The 15,620-nt window shown below is 43.4% G+C and overlaps 1 protein-coding gene across 2 annotated transcripts; it reads right to left on the bottom strand.

Moving 5' to 3' along the window:
* Positions 1-1,982: 1,982 nt before the first annotated feature.
* Positions 1,983-15,103, bottom strand: snapc2 (small nuclear RNA activating complex, polypeptide 2). Of its 2 annotated transcripts, none has more exons than XM_083640306.1 (8): positions 15,046-15,103; positions 13,701-13,969; positions 12,213-12,386; positions 7,307-7,391; positions 5,485-6,243; positions 4,574-4,723; positions 3,666-3,754; positions 1,983-2,778 (listed from the first exon to the last, which is right to left on the bottom strand). In XM_083640306.1, the coding sequence occupies exons 2-8, from the start codon at positions 13,917-13,919 to the stop codon at positions 2,407-2,409; spliced, it is 1,848 nt and encodes a 615-aa protein (XP_083496432.1). In that variant the 5' UTR covers positions 13,920-13,969; positions 15,046-15,103; the 3' UTR covers positions 1,983-2,406. The 2 variants fall into 2 exon arrangements, with proteins under 2 accessions (XP_083496432.1, XP_083496431.1); XM_083640305.1 differs by having other exon boundaries at positions 5,485-6,294.
* Between the last annotated feature and the right edge of the window lie 517 nt (positions 15,104-15,620).

Below are 15,620 nucleotides of genomic sequence, written 5' to 3' on the forward strand. Positions count from 1 at the left end.
CACGTGGGGGATGGGTTTACCCAGGATAACGCTGGCCACCGCCCTGTACAGACCTAAGCCACTGGATGTGATGGGATAGGTAACATTATGCTAGCAAAAGTGTTTGACTTCAGGTAAGGTAACACATCAGGACGAGCAACAATCTCTGCCACTTCCCTCCGTGCATTACGTTGTTGATCAACTCTGATCTTTATAGCTGACAGAGATTGGACATAACTCAAGACATTTTGACACAGCTGCAATAATTCTCTCCTCCATTCAGAGATGACAAAAAGACAACAATTTAACTGACTGGGAGAGTTTGTGCGGTGCTCATCTTAAGAAATAAAGTGGGTCGCTCATTTGCATATTAAAATGTTTCTATATGTGTCATCACATTGTGGTGCCTCCTATCCCATCATGCCATGAGCCTGTGATGATGCACTTCTCATAGACAATAACTGGAGGATAACTGTTGGCCTCTAAATGCTGGTCTGGGAAACTTTATGTCATCAGAAACTGATAAGGGGACAGATAAGAGGACGTGCCCTTGCGCTAAGTAGCGGGCTACACCTTAAGTTTCCGTTAGCGGCTAAAGGAAACTTAAGGCAGGTTTTGCAATAATAGAAAATAAAACCAGAATGTTTAAACAAGAATGAGGGGTTGATACTTTGAAAACTCCATGATGCAACTTGTTGGGGAGGAAGTGTATCGTTAGTCCAGGCCTCCTCCCCCTCAGTTGGTCAAGTTCTGGTTTTCTGTCATTTCACTGAAGCTGTTAGTGTTTGACTAGAGTATACCAAATGAGTCAGGAGGGGAGTGACGAGGCATCTGTCCAAACAAGCAGGACAATGTCACAAGGGAAGGGGGGACAGCCCTCCCTAACAAGTTATGACATTGAGGTAACTGCCTAACCTGACTCTGCCAGATGGGGCAGTATTGAGTTCACAATACGGCAGTGAAACAAATGTGAAATAACCTCCATCCATCTGGCAGCGTCAAGTTAGTAACTGCCCTGAACATCCAACATTTCTAAATGCAGGATGGCAGAGGGCAGAAATTTGGCATGGAGGTCAAGTGTGTGTGTGTGTGTGTGTGTGTGTTTGTGTTCATGCCAATTGGCTAAAGGAAGAGGGAGGGGCTTTTTGAAACGCAGGGTGGCAGAGGCTGAGTATATGGTTGAAATGCAGGGTGGCAGAGGCTGAGTATAGGGTGGGCTGCCCCTAGTGGCAGAGGCTGAATATATGGTTGGCTGCCCCTAGTCCTGCATTTTGGAAATTTGCATATGTGGTTGCAGCTATTGTGAATTCACGCTTGTTTGACTTTGAGCCTAAGTTGAATCAGTACTTCTACTTTTACGTCTTTTTTTTCTTTTACTACACAAGTGCACTTTTCCCATCTCTGATGCAGTTGATAATTCAGTGTAATATCAGGCTGTTGATCAGGTATTTACAACATCTTCAGAGGCGCCTCCCAAATAAATTAATAAAGCTGTCTAATCTAATGTTATGACAGAAATCAGAAGGCCCATATGTGCCCATACTCTCCAAAGGTACAAAGGTTTACAGAGGAAGACCTGTCAAATGAGCTCTATTACATGTCGCCTTTTAAAAAGTAAAATGCAGGAAAATGTTGCAAATGTGACAAATTACAATGTCTTTGCCTTTTAGATACTCAGCCTGGTCACGTCTTTTTCAGAGTTAGGTTACATTTGCAATAACTTCACTCTTGTTTTATCAAGAGGCTAACTGCATGTGCAAACTGTATACGTAATAAAGTATTGGTTTATAGACAGAAGCTTTGATAAAGCAATTGCTTTCACCGACATCCGCTAGGATATAATAATAAAACTGATAACCTCATATGGCTTGTTCACATGACATAGACACTGCAACACACGTGTTAGTCTTAATGCAAAAATACAATTTTATTTGTGAATTATTACAATAATCATACAAGCAAACTTTCGGTACTTGATAGTAACCGTTTAGAAAGATGCAAGCATGTGTTTTTAGGGAGGCTCAGGTTGCTGCAGTCCTCATCTCTAATCTGTCATTCTGAGACAAAGATTCATGTATTGGGGGGGGAAATAAATAAATAAAGACAAATTAATTCTATAATTAGTGGTTCTGATACGCGTTGGAGCACACAATCGCTGGGCATTTAGTCAGGCCTCGCTCACACAGTTGGCATGCAGCCTCTCCTCTCTCTCCCCAGAGGGCTTTCATAGTCCACTTCCTTGGCTGATTACAACTCTGCTCAGGTGTGCTCCATCAGTAGCTAACGAATGGAGTTCTCCATGGTGCTGAACCTGTGTTCACTCATTTTTGGCCACTAACGTAGCCATTTTTGCCCATTTACTCAGCCCTAATGACCTAATTCTAAAATCTGGCCTTGTCCATAGATTTGTTGTATCATTTTTAACTCCTACTTCTGTTTCCGCATCAGCAGTTTCAGTGGCACCATGAAAGGGTTGAGGGGGCACAGGCCCACCTTGGCCCAGTCCCCCTGCTGGCTGGACGCGTCACTGCTCTCAGCTTGTCCGTGTGTTTCCGCTGCACTGTCCATGGCAGCACTGCTGGAGTCCATCCCGCTCCTGTCTGGGTCCAGGTGTTCCTTTGGACTGACTGGTCCACTGACTGTCTGTGTGTGAACTGCGTGACTGTCCTGCCATGCTGTTGTGTGATGCTGATCTGTGCCTTCCTCTGCCTTGACATCATGAAGCTTCTCTGGCTTTATATCTTTAAGCAGTTCTCTCCCCATCGTGGAGTTGGCGGGGGCAGTGAGACTGCTGTATACCTAGAGTGATGGGGAAAAGGGGTTATAAAATTAGACGCATCATAAAATAAAATACGAATCCAAGACATTATTGCTCCGAATGGGAAAGCTAAGAGCAGCAAAGCATAAAACAATACGTATACAAAAGACAACATATAGAGAAAGCTTATAAGCCTAATTAAATGCATCATAGCTTTTGATTTACTTTTAACTTGACATTTTCATCAGTGTATCTCATTTTATCCTCTCTGATGCCTGAATTGAATATGCATATATCTTTCATTTTGATTTTAGGTCATTTAGCTCCACTGATTTTGGACTATGATCATTTTTGAAAAATGTTACTTGTTAGTTCTTAAAATAAAGCACTCAGGTCAGCTACCACCACAAATAGATAATGCATTTTGTGGGATATACTGATTTAGAATTACAACATAAATATTATTGCTATATTATTATTAATATATTCCATCATACATATTATGATATCCCGTAAAACTTCTAATAAAAGCCGAGTCCCATATAGACGCCAGGTCTGGTTACATGTTTTGGTAAATAAACGCCCGCGCTACTATTTGAAGTTTTACGGTAATATTAAATAAATTAGGACAATATCATAGTTTAGCAGAAGGAAGAGACATGCATGTCAAGAGAAAATGTATAGTGGGAATGTATTGGCATGTTTGGCTTCATCTGACAGCACACAGAGCGATGACAAGTGAAGAACGCCCTAGGCTGGATTCAACACCACCAGAACGTTGTAGTTAACTGTGCCACCAGGATGCTCTGGAGATGTATTTTATGTCAGGTGTAAATGAAATCCAATTAAATCATATATCATAAAAACGCAGATATGAAATGCATGTTTATGCCAAAAACTAAAGGGTGCTAGTGAGTAGTCAGTATACCTGGATCATATGGCTGTGCAGTTTGTTGCAGTCCAGCAGGGGGAGCTCCTCAGGGAGAGACATCAGCAGGTCCAACACTATAGCACTCTCTGTCGGGGAGAAGAGAATGGAGTGTATTAAAAACTTACAAGGGAATGTCATTGTGATGGCATCTTGTTTGTCATTTCACATTATACTTCTGATTGAAACAGGATATTTGGGCGGAACATAATGTGGGAAGGAACTGTTCTAAAGTAGAAATAGTTTTTTCCATTTTAATTTTAATCTAAAGGTTAGGATCTTTTTCGGACGATTTGGCTCTCTCAGAGAGTCTCTTCGACATGTTTCTCAAAGTGAAACCTCACCCCATTGAAAGAGTTCACTTATTTGTGTAAGATAACCTGTCTGTTGCTGGCAAAGCTTTAAAATATATGGAGAAGGCATCCAGACCTTCCACATTTCTATGACAGATGAACCGCTAGCTGTCACTTTCTGCAACCAGTTCAGCTCCCCGCTGTAATCGCTGTTTACAAACATAAAAGAGGTCTATAACCACTTCTAAACCAAAGCACTTGTTGATCAAGTAAAGGAACACAACTTTTCAACCAGCTTTGTATCATGACAGAATCAGTAGTATATCAGAAAACTGTAAACGGTTTTGTCATTCATTTAGTTTGACAGTTATTGAGAGTTGATTTGAGTTAAGTTGTGGACCAGTGGACATTCACATTCATGCACAAATGAAACATCACTGGTCCACAATTTAACTTAAATCATCTCTCAATATCTGTCAAACTGTCAAACAAAACTGTTTACAGTTTTCTGATATACTACTGATTTTGTCATGATACAAAGCTGGATGAAAATGTGCGGAGTGTTCCTTTAATAGTTTAAAGGATGATGCAAAAATAGGAACTTCTCAGGCTCACCCATGGGAGTGAGAACACATTCTTCATTCTCCTTGTTGACCACGCTCAGGTAGCGATAGATCTTCTCAAAATCCACAATGGACTTAACACCAAATCTCCCAGGGTTATCTCCTTTGACTTTTCTGGCCTGGTCAATCCTGTCATGGGGGGCTGCAGCAGGTGTGGAGGAAGTAGGGTGGGAAGGAGTGAGATGGAGGAGGGTATGACAGGGAGGGATGAAGAGAATTTCAAAGAAGTTGCAGACAGTCGTAGTTGTACAGCTTTTTAAGAGTAAAATTCAAGCACTTTCAAGGTACCTAAACCAAAAGATTCCAGACTCATAAAGCCTTCCTTAGATCTAAATTGTTACTATAAATGCAATTCTGTGAATGCGTGTTCTGGTTTCCTCCATATAACCTCAATATGAACCCCCACTAAAAACATGCAAGGATGACGAGCCAGGATGGGAAATATGCGGAAGAGAAATTTCAGAGCGCCTCGTGTGCGCGTATAATATGTACGTGCAAGCATTGGTGCATTGTGACTAATAAAGACAGGGTTTGTCCGTCCTGTACCTTTATTCCTTTATGTATATTGTCACGTTGTTTATTTTACCAACCGTTGATATGAACTTTGATTGTGTGTTTTGATCATGATTCCAGAGTAAGGGATTAATCTAGCTCTGATCCGGTCGGGTCTGCGTCTTGTGTGAGACGCCAGGAGACAAACAAATATGACGACGGGACTGTTTCATTTCAAATGGTAAACTATTTTTGTTTTGTTTACATGAGCGATTGTGTAGATGAAACACCAGAGTATGTTGAAAATCAAGCATATTTCAATGAGCATATTTGAATCCAAGCATATTCCTAACCTTGAACACATAACGGTTAAAAAGAAGCATTTTCCACATTTTAAGACTTCGTACGAACCCTGTGCAGAGGGGGTGGTCGAGCCTCGCTGCCGTGACCCCGGAGGACAGGCCGTAGTCGGGATGGCAGTATGGCTGGGAGGCTGGGAAGAGACAGTGGGTGGACCCACTGGAGGCTGCTGTGGCTGAGGCCTATCTGTTGCAGTGGACGTTAGCCCTGATGACCGCGACGCAACAGTAGAGGTAGAGATGGTGGGTGGATCCACTGGAGGCTGCTGTGGCCTATCTGTTCCAGTGGAGGGCAGCCCTGATGACAGCGATACAACGGTAGTTGTAGGTGCCTTTGGTCGAGGTTGTGTAGCACCAAGCGATAGGACGACTTTTAGAGGCTTCGTGGTTTGCGAGGTAACGTCAGTCTGGACGATCGGAGTGCCATAGCTCATAACTTTGACAAACGGCGTAGCGCGAGAAGCGGGCGTGAGTCGAAGTGGCTGTGGCAGCTGAGTGGCGTCAACGGAGGAGATGGGTGTCACAGTGTGGGTGGGTGGGGGTGTGGGTGTGAGGGGTGGGGCTGTGACCATCTCGGTTGTCCCCGATTGGCGGGACGTGACGACAGATTGCGCTGTGGGGGTGGCAGCAGCTGAGGTCCCAGGCACTGGTGTGACAGATGGCTGCTGAGGTGGAGATGTGGTGGTGGTGGACACTCTAACCAATCGGGACGGTGCTGGGAGGTGTCTGGCGGTGCCGGTGGTCGGGGTGGGCGTCCTGACTACCAGGAATCTACGGGCTGTGTTGTTGGTGCTGATGGGTGGAAGCTCACCTAAAGGAAGAGACAATTCTTCAGGTGTTGGAGCAGCAACATGAAGCTCACCTAAAGAAAGAATAGATTCTTCAGTTGTTGGAGCGGCAACATGCACCTTTTTCCACAGTTGGACGCAATACTGCCTTCTGGCTTGGCTGACAAATTCCTGCACAATAATTATTTCATTGTATGAATGGATTTAATTTGGACCAAACTGTCACCCGAGTTTCAAAGTAAAAAAAAAAGAAAACCCAACAACAACGCAGAAGTAGAGAAGAGTACTAAATTAGGAGGCTTCAGGATACCCAAGCCCACACTGTTTCCGGCATCTTTTTAAATGGTGTCACTATATCTCTATCAGACCGTGAACACTAATCTTACATGAGTATATTATGTTTATTTAAAGTTTATTAATTTTGAACGTGTCACGTGTCCAAATTGCACCAAATTTGACACTCAACTTCCTCAGGTCCTCAGGCCCCCAGCAACATCGACCAAGTGTGAGGTCGATCAGACAAACGCTTCTCGAGATGCGTATGCCAAGGACAGTCAAACACAGACAGACAGAGATTGCTGGAATTAGTAGAGAGATTTTGATGCCTGCTAAAGTAAGTGATGACACTTTTACATTTTTGGAGAATGACCCAAGATCGTTTTCTCAGCTACAGTGGTAAGCAAAAAACATTATGTCCCAGTGAAGTTGTTAACCTCTGAACTTTTGGATACAAAATATCATCACTTCATCCAGAGCTTTCCATAAGCGCAACTTGGCATGTCAGGGCTTCTGGAGACTTGGATTATGCCCGTGTGTTTGTTTTTTTAACGTTTGAAAGTTGGTCACCATTCACTTCAATAGCTTAGGAAAATGCTGCAACGGCAACTTTATTAAAGTAACGTTAACTTCATAATCGTATCCATTTTTACGACCTGTCAAAATCCCATTTAAAACATTTTAAGGCCTAAAATTCAGGCTAAATTGGATTTTAGACTTTTTAAGGACCCACGGAAACCCTGAAAAGCCAAATATCAACCCGATAGATCTGCAGATTCTAATGAGAGGTTGTGAGTTTGAGGTCCATACCTTGGGCTGCGAGGGTTCTGGGTCGGACCTGAAGAGGGGCGGAGTTCATCAGGCTGCGTGGCTCTGACGACGCCACGATCAGCAGCTGGGAGACAGAAGGGAGATGAACATGGACGTCCAAATCATTACAACCACCACAACAAGCAGAGTTAGCTTAGCTGTCCTCTGTAGCGCAGTAGCCTACCTAGCAGTGGGCAGTCAGTGCAGTTCAATTCAGTTGGCTAGGTTTCTTAATGCTAGCCACTTACTACTACTGTGTGTAGATTAGACATATGGCTCCGTGTGTGGGACTACTGATTTGTTGTTAGCAAGGAAATGAGACAGAACCAGTTGATGACTATTCTGACCACAAGTTGGGTCAGATAAGTCATGCAAAAAACAATGTTAGCTAGTAGGGGTGTCACGATACCCTCAGTTCACGATACGATACGATACACGATATTGGGTTCACGATAACGATATGATACGATACGATATTTATTAGTTTTTTACAAAACTTGAATAATGAAAATATATGACTGGAAAAATAGTCTTATTTGAAATACACAAAATGCAAAACAAATGCTGTTGTTGGAAATTGTTATAATAACTAGAAAACGACATGGAAGATAATTGGCTTATATTGCAATATGTGTCACACTGTCACAAACTAAACGTTTGTTGCATGGTAGGCCTAAAAGAAAAATAAACTATACAATCTATATCTTAAATAACTTATGCAGGCAACGAGCTGTGTATTGTGTAGGCTACTATCTTCATATGTAATTGTCATCCTCTTAAGGAGGATGATTCCTCTTCAATGAATTCTCTGACTGCACTATATGTTGAGCGTTGCGGAGTGTTAATTGACGATTGAAACGTAGTATCAAGTTAACGTTACTCGTACAATTAGACATGTAATCGTAACGTACAATTTGAAATTGTTTCGGGAGTACAGAGCTGCATCCCCTAATGACAGATAGCCTATTATGCGCACATTAGATGCATTCAGAGCGAGATTAATTTGTAGGCTATACTATTAACTGCTTACCCGACATGTTGTGCCCGTGGAAACAATGGCACAAACTAGTTCATTTCAGACTACTGTAGGTCTAGTCTTTAGAGATGAGGGGAGACATCTCGCCTGCCACTTGAACCGGCAGGGTCTCCCTGTCAGAGTGTCCGTCTGTGCGCCTCTGACAGTGCAGGCGGCAGACAGCCAGTGCGCTGCTGTCATCCACTGAAACACGTGGTCCGCATTGGGATAACCGCACGGGGAAATGTGAATTGTGTTGCGCAAACTTCGCCAGCAATGCATTAGTCTATAAATAGCGCATTTAATCTTGTCGGTTATTTAATGAGCGTTGGTTTAGTCCCCATTTCAAGCAAAGTAATGAAAAAGATAGAGAGAGAATACAGATCAGTGCCGGCCCATCAGTGCAGCATGTTCAGAGGTTCTTTTTCTCGGGATATATTTTTTCATCTCCACGATATCGTCACGTTTTGTATCGCGCAATTTCGTGGGACTTTAGTATCGCGAAATTTCGTGGGACGAAATATCGTGACATCCCTATTAGCTAGTGATAGCTGCAGTAATGCTAGCACAACAAATGCAGCTTTGCATACCCAACAATTACAAGAAAGTGAAACTACTGCACTTTGCTTTGCTGCATTTGGAAGCATTAGAGGGATTGTCAAGTTAAGACTACAATTTTCCTAGGTGTCTATTTTACCAGATGAGTTTCTTAAAACATTTTTCAAGGAAAAAGAAAGGATGGCGAAGAGGTATCACAAGGACAGGAGAACAGAACAGGTATCTCAACGTGGGACCCGGGGAGCATCAGGGGTCCTTGAGAGGGTTCAGCAAACTGATAAATTGTTACACTTCACTATTATTTAACTTACAAGACATTAAAATGATATTATATATATTATTATTATAAATATTTTTGATGATAGTTTCTCTGTTATCTCTCTAGCTACAATAAAGACAGTCATGGACACATTAGGTCATTTTTTTTTTTTTTTTTTTTTTAATATTTTTTTTCCCGATTTTTTATCCCATTTTATCCCCCATTAGTGCTAATTTTTTTAATTGATTTATCCTGGTTGCTACTTCGTCCTCTGTCGATCAGGGAGAGCCGAGACTGATACCATGTTTCCTCCGAGACATGGGCAGTCGGTCAGCCACTTCTTTTCACCTGACAGGGGAAGCTTCACCGGTAGGACATAGCACGTGGGAGGTTCACGCTATTCCAACCAGTTCCCCTCCCCCTGAACAGGCGCCCTTAACGGCCAGAGGAGGAACCACACTAGCAACCAGGATATTGCATGTTTTTGTGAAGGGGGTTTCTGTATGAAGGAAACCCCCGGGAGGCACGGGGAGAACATGCAAACTCCACACAGAAAGGTCCTTTTGCCGACCCCCACCCGGGCGGTGGGCACTCGAGGACATGCGGACGGGCACGCATTCCTTCAGCGCTTACCTCGTCCCAGGCGGGAATCGAACCCACGACCTTCGAGCTGTGAGGCGATAGTGCTAACCACTGCACCACCGTACCTCCCTCAGACACATTAGGTCATTTCAATTGGAGAAATTCATTACAGTACGGATATATTACAGTAGCTGAATTTCTCCAATTGAAATGACACATTAGGTCATTTCAATTGGAGAAATTCAGCTACTGTAATATATCCAGCAAGCCGCGTTGTAAGAGACAAAAATACAGGTACAGTACGTGCAAACGCAGTACGTGCCTGAGAATGTTATTGGGATTGGTTATAATCATGGATTACACTAATTATTCCCAGTGTTTGGAGGGTTTCTTTTAAAATGTATTCAGAATACTGAATACATGCCCTAAAATGACGTAACGTATTCCATTAGAATACACAAGTTAAGTAACCTATTTCGAATACTTTGGAATACTTCAAAAGAGTCTTGCTGAGCCCATTTGTCTGGGTCACTCTGAATGAAGTTAAGATAGGAATGACCTGGTTACTGACTTCAGAGGAAAGGTTATGGAAGTATGTAAACCCAATGTGGTACGTTTTGTCCTGCAACTGATATTGTTTAAAGAAAAATGGAATTCACCAGAGAACGAAGTCGGCAGGCAGGCACCCGGCGCGCGCACAACTTGTGTGCTTCAAATTAATTTTAGAGCAAATAAAACAAAACAAACAAATAAAAGTATTCCCTTCAAGCATTCTATTTTTAAAGACAGTACCGTAAATTCCGGACTATAAGCCGCGGCTTTTTTCCCGTTTTTTGGCCCCTGCGGCTTATATAACGGTGCGTCTTATCTATGGATTTTTTCAGAAAAAAAAAAAAAAAAAAAAAAAAATCTCTCTTTTTTAGCACTCTTTCTAACTATAAATCCACTTCTGTTTTAATTTCCTCTCTTGCCCTCTTTTCACCACACCGCGGACACTGTGTGCACTGTCGAAATAAACAAAGGTGTTGTGTTATGTTGTTTTGTTGAAATGTTACGGTAATACGGTAAATGGGAGCTTCCTCAAACAGCCAACAATCCCCTCTGTGCGTGAACCCTTACATATGGTAATTACGGTAAGCAAAGTTCATCAGCCCGGAATCACAACAAGACAAGCAGTCTCTCTCTCACTTACCATGGGGAAGGTACGCAGAAAGTCACACGACGCAGCTTTCAAGCTGAAAGCAGTCGAACTCGCACTAAAAGAAACAAACAGAGCAGCAGCGCGTATCCTGGGCATCGATGAGTCAATGGTGAGACGTTGGAAGCAGCAGCAGCAGGAACTGTCTCAGTGTAATAAGACAAAAAAGTCCTTCAGAGGCCACAAAAGCAGATGGCCGGAACTTGAAGATTCCCTTGAGGACTGGGTGTTGACCCAGAGAGGAGACGGCCGAGACGTTTCCACGGTGCAGATCCGACTGAAGGCCAAAACAATCGCCACCGAGATGAAAATTGAACATTTCAGAGGTGGGCCATCTTGGTGCTACCGATTCATGAGACGAAAGGGACTGTCCGTCCGGGGGAGAACTACTGAACAACTCCCTCCCGACTACCAGGAGAAAATCACAAACTTCGGCGAATTCACACAAAGGAAGATCACGGAATATTATAGGAGTGTGAAAACATCCACAATCACCAACGGATTCCAAAACGCTGGACTGCTGCGGGATGAAAAGGATGACGCCGCCACAGCTGGCGCTGAGGGCCGTCAGAGGCTTCAGAGGCTGTTCGATGCCGACACTGATGAAGAGGAGTTCGTTGGTTTTGAGTGACAATGAAGGAGAGAGGAGAGTGGTTGACGAAGCCACCCTGAACCTGTTCGTTTCCGACACTGAAGATGAGGACTTTGGTGGTTTCAGTACGCAGGAAGAAGAGGAAGACGAGGATTAGTGACTTGACTTCTCTGGTTACAGGTTTGCTGCACATATACGGTAGCCTATTGTTGTGTGATTTTGTCTGGGGATTAGTGACCTGACTTTTGTTTTGTTTTGTTGAAATGTTAATAAATGGGAGCTTCCCCAAACAGCGATCTCTTTCCCGACATTCCTCTCTGTGCACGAACCCTTTCACATGGTAATTAAACATCAAAACACCCGCGGCTTATAGTCCGGTGCGGCTTATAGAAGAAAAAAATAGCCAATTTTGGTCCCGCGGCTTATAGACCGGTGCGTCTTATAGTCCGGAATTTACGGTAACTATATTCAGAATACCACCCATTTGAACTGGAACTGGAACAGAATACAGTTACACATTTTTTGTATTTTAAATACTGTAATCTGAATACCGTATATTCCGTTACTCCCCAACCCTGTTATTAGTGCTAGTTACAGTAATACTTTTTTGCAAAGAATTAAGTTACACATTTCGTTGTAAGTAATCGTGTAAAATACTTAAGTAATGATTAGCCGCAGAAGGAGAGGACAGGCTTACTGCACCTGAGAAAAAGCCGTGGAGATGGGTTCCTCCAGCGTCCCAGCGATAACAGAGGCCATGTCGGTCCACAACTCAATGGGCTTTTTCACTCTCTCCTCCTCTCGTCTCTCCCTCTGCAGCTGGAGGTGCACCGACGTGGCTGCCTTGATCTTCAGAGCTTCCACCACACAGTGGATCTGAGGGGAGGCAGGATGAGGGAGAGCTTATCAGACCTGTCTGTAGTCGGGTTTCCATCCACCTGTTTTTATGCAAAACTTTAATTTGTGCATAAAAAACCTGAGTGGAAATGCTGAATCCACAAAAAACAAAAGTTGAAACTGATTACAGAAATCAAACTCATTATGCTCTTACCAAGTTTCTATAGAATTAAAAACACATTATTGCATAGAAAAGTCATAGATATTGACATTACTTTCATATAATTGATAGTGGACTATTTGTTCTGACTTGACATTTTAGACTTGGGACTTGAAATTAATGACATGGACTTGACTTGGTAATCTAGGCTACATATGACATGGGATTGTCATAATCATAATCATAATCATATCATGGTCATATTGTCTGAAATGAAAAATGACTTTTTAACTATTAGGTTGACTTTGGTTTAGTCTCGCTTGCCAGACTTCTCTGGCAAGTGAGACTAACGCCACGTTCACACACACGCCTAGAGCGACGCTTTAAGCAACGGCTAAAATTTAGGCGTCCTTGTTAACAGACGAGAGCGTTCACACATACCGCTGCCACGCTGTGCTGAAGCCACGCTCGCGCTGTGCCTACGCTGCGCTGCATTTATCGTTTAGGCGTCTGTTCTATTTTTCAGCGTCTAGGCGCGCTGAACTGTCAAGCTGGCTGTTGTTTCTGATGGACTTGGGCCATATTTTCTACCGAGTTTGCCCAAAAGGGAGTGTGGAGCGCGAATTAACGAGTGCATAGTAGGAGAGCTGTCCTTCATGTGTTCCTCTATTAACGTCTTTTCTGTCAGATGTATATATACCCCCCCTGTCTCAATGCATGTATCACTCATGGTGTTGATGACTCATAGTCACATGATTACCCGAGGGAAAATAACAATTACAGCGGGCCAGGAAATAGACAGACATCCTCACTTGCACATTACAATAAAAAAGAGGACTCACCCATGCTATAAATCAGATCTGAGAAGTGTAAAAAAACCGCTGCTCATGTGTTCAGCGTAGCGCAGAGCGTGGCGTCCTGTGTGAACGAAAATAGGCGCCAGGCGTGCATGAAGCAATGCCTATATGCGTAGGCGTAGCTTAAAGCGTTGCTTAAAGCGTCGCTCTAGGCGTGTGTGTGAACCGGCCGTAACTTTGGTCAAACCTCAATTGCCAATTGATTTTTCTCTCTCTCACACAGAGAGAGAAAATACAGGGGTTCTTAAGTCCTATAATACAATATATTATATGTCTCCAGATATTTTCACTATAAACAAATAGTTCAGACACACAGAGAGAATATGGATAGCTTACCTCTGAAATGGATCTCTTGGGCACGATAGTTTTCAGGAAAGCATAGTCGATGTCGGCATTGGAGCCAGCGGTTTTGTACAGCGTGTGCAGGGCAGTCCGGAGCTGCTGCTGCTCATGTCGTGCCCAGGCACAGACGGATCTCGCCGGGCTCTTAACATCCGGCTCCTGGTTCAGGTGGTAGCGGGTTGGTATGGACCGCGTCCGAGGTGGAGGCTTCATCTTCACTCACGTTGTTGGTAGAAGCCTACTCAAAGACCAGACTGCAACGTCTATGACACAAACTCTAATTTAGGTTAGGTAGTAAGCGTCGTAAAACATGGATCTATGACATCACTGATGATGTCACAGTGGGATTTATGACATCACTGATGATGTCACAGCGGGATTTATGACATCACTGGGATTTATGACATCACTGATGATGTCACAGTGGGATTTATGACATCACTGATTATGTCACAGTGGGATTTATGACATCAGAGTGGGACAATCACAGTGGGACAGAGAAACAAACAGACAGAGCCCTAGCTCCCATGTATATACTGACTGATGATGATGATGATGATGATATATAGCCAGTATACAGTAGTATACAGCAGAAGATAAAATAGATAATAAAATATTGGTATCGGTAACGAATCAAAAGTTGCACCCCCACCATATTTTGGGACTGTTTTAACTTAAAAACAGGGATGCAAATCTCGGCAGGTACAAACTGCCGAGATTTGCACCCCCTCCATAAAGCCAGGAGAGATCCCCAGGTCTCGGGGTCCTCTGTACCCGGATTTTAAGCACCAAAGTCGGCTTCCATGAGCCAGAAGAGAGCCCCAAGCATGTAAGTCACCTCCACGCGGATCTAATGCATCAAAGTCGGTCTCCATGAGCCAGGACAGTCCCCCTGGCTTGGAGATCACGTCTACCCAGACAATTATATCATTTTTAAACAGTTAAGTTTCCATATAAATCATTACAATATGATCCCGGAAAGTGGGGATGCAATTCTCGGCGGGGGTGCAAAACTCGGCATGACACCGGTTCCTTTTGTACTTTCACCACCTCATGCTTCCTCTCCATACTTGTAACTGCCTCAGCATTATATGATATATCCCTCTCTTTTCTCTTACCTCACTTGGCATTTGACCTGCTCTTTACAATCCTCAATTTCGCAATACTCTTTCTCACACCGACCACATCTTCTATCGCCTCTGCATACCGCAGCTACATGGCCATATTGTTGACAACAATAGCACCTGAGAGGCGCCCTCTCAAATGGCCTCAGCCTGCTGTAGCTCACGGACCTCTTCTTTAAAGGTCAAACACACTGACATGCTTTTATCCTTCTTACCTTGTCGATTTAATCTGAATGTAAAACGTGCGTTTTAAAACCCCTGCATTTGGCCTTCTTGACGTCGGACATACGACTGCAAGCGTGTTGCCGGAAGAACACAGCCTGCAGTCTACGGCAACTGGCATGTCCAAATAGAACCGACAGATTTTTGCGCAATTACCACGTAGGCTACATACAAAATACGCAATAATAGCAATAGCACTATATTTGCGAGACATTTGAAGCAGTAATAACGGTGTGACTACACTCTGAAACGCTACTGAAACGCAAGTGAAAACTTAGAAAAGATTTGGCAGCGGTGGGATTCGAACCCACGCCCCCGAAGAGACTGGAGCCTTAATCCAGCGCCTTAGACCGCTCGGCCACGCTACCTAGCAGCTGCGGCGGTGAAAGCAGACCAATAATGTAGTCACCAGATATCATTTACATTTTCTACTAGCGTATTTTGGCCTATTACAATACACACACAGCTCTATGGCTATGGAATGTGTGTCAAAGCGTCAACAAGAGAATGCATTGAAGATCTGTGAGTTTGTTGTCTTGTTTTCCACTCAGGTCAGAAGTAGGCTATG

This window comes from Poromitra crassiceps, assembly GCF_964638095.1.
Source record: "Poromitra crassiceps genome assembly, chromosome: 7".
NCBI lineage: Eukaryota > Metazoa > Chordata > Actinopteri > Beryciformes > Melamphaidae > Poromitra > Poromitra crassiceps.

Excerpts from the sequence above, each read along its gene's own strand:
- snapc2 (XM_083640305.1), bottom strand. The coding sequence starts at position 13,919 with ATGAAGCCTCCACCTCGGACGCGGTCCATACCAACCCGCTACCACCTG. Across the intron at positions 7,392-12,212 it reads TCTCCACGGCTTTTTCTCAG|CTGCTGATCGTGGCGTCGTC; the intron begins GTGCAGTAAGCC and ends TCTGTCTCCCAG. Across the intron at positions 4,724-5,484 it reads GACCACCCCCTCTGCACAGG|CCCCCCATGACAGGATTGAC; the intron begins GTTCGTACGAAG and ends CACCTGCTGCAG.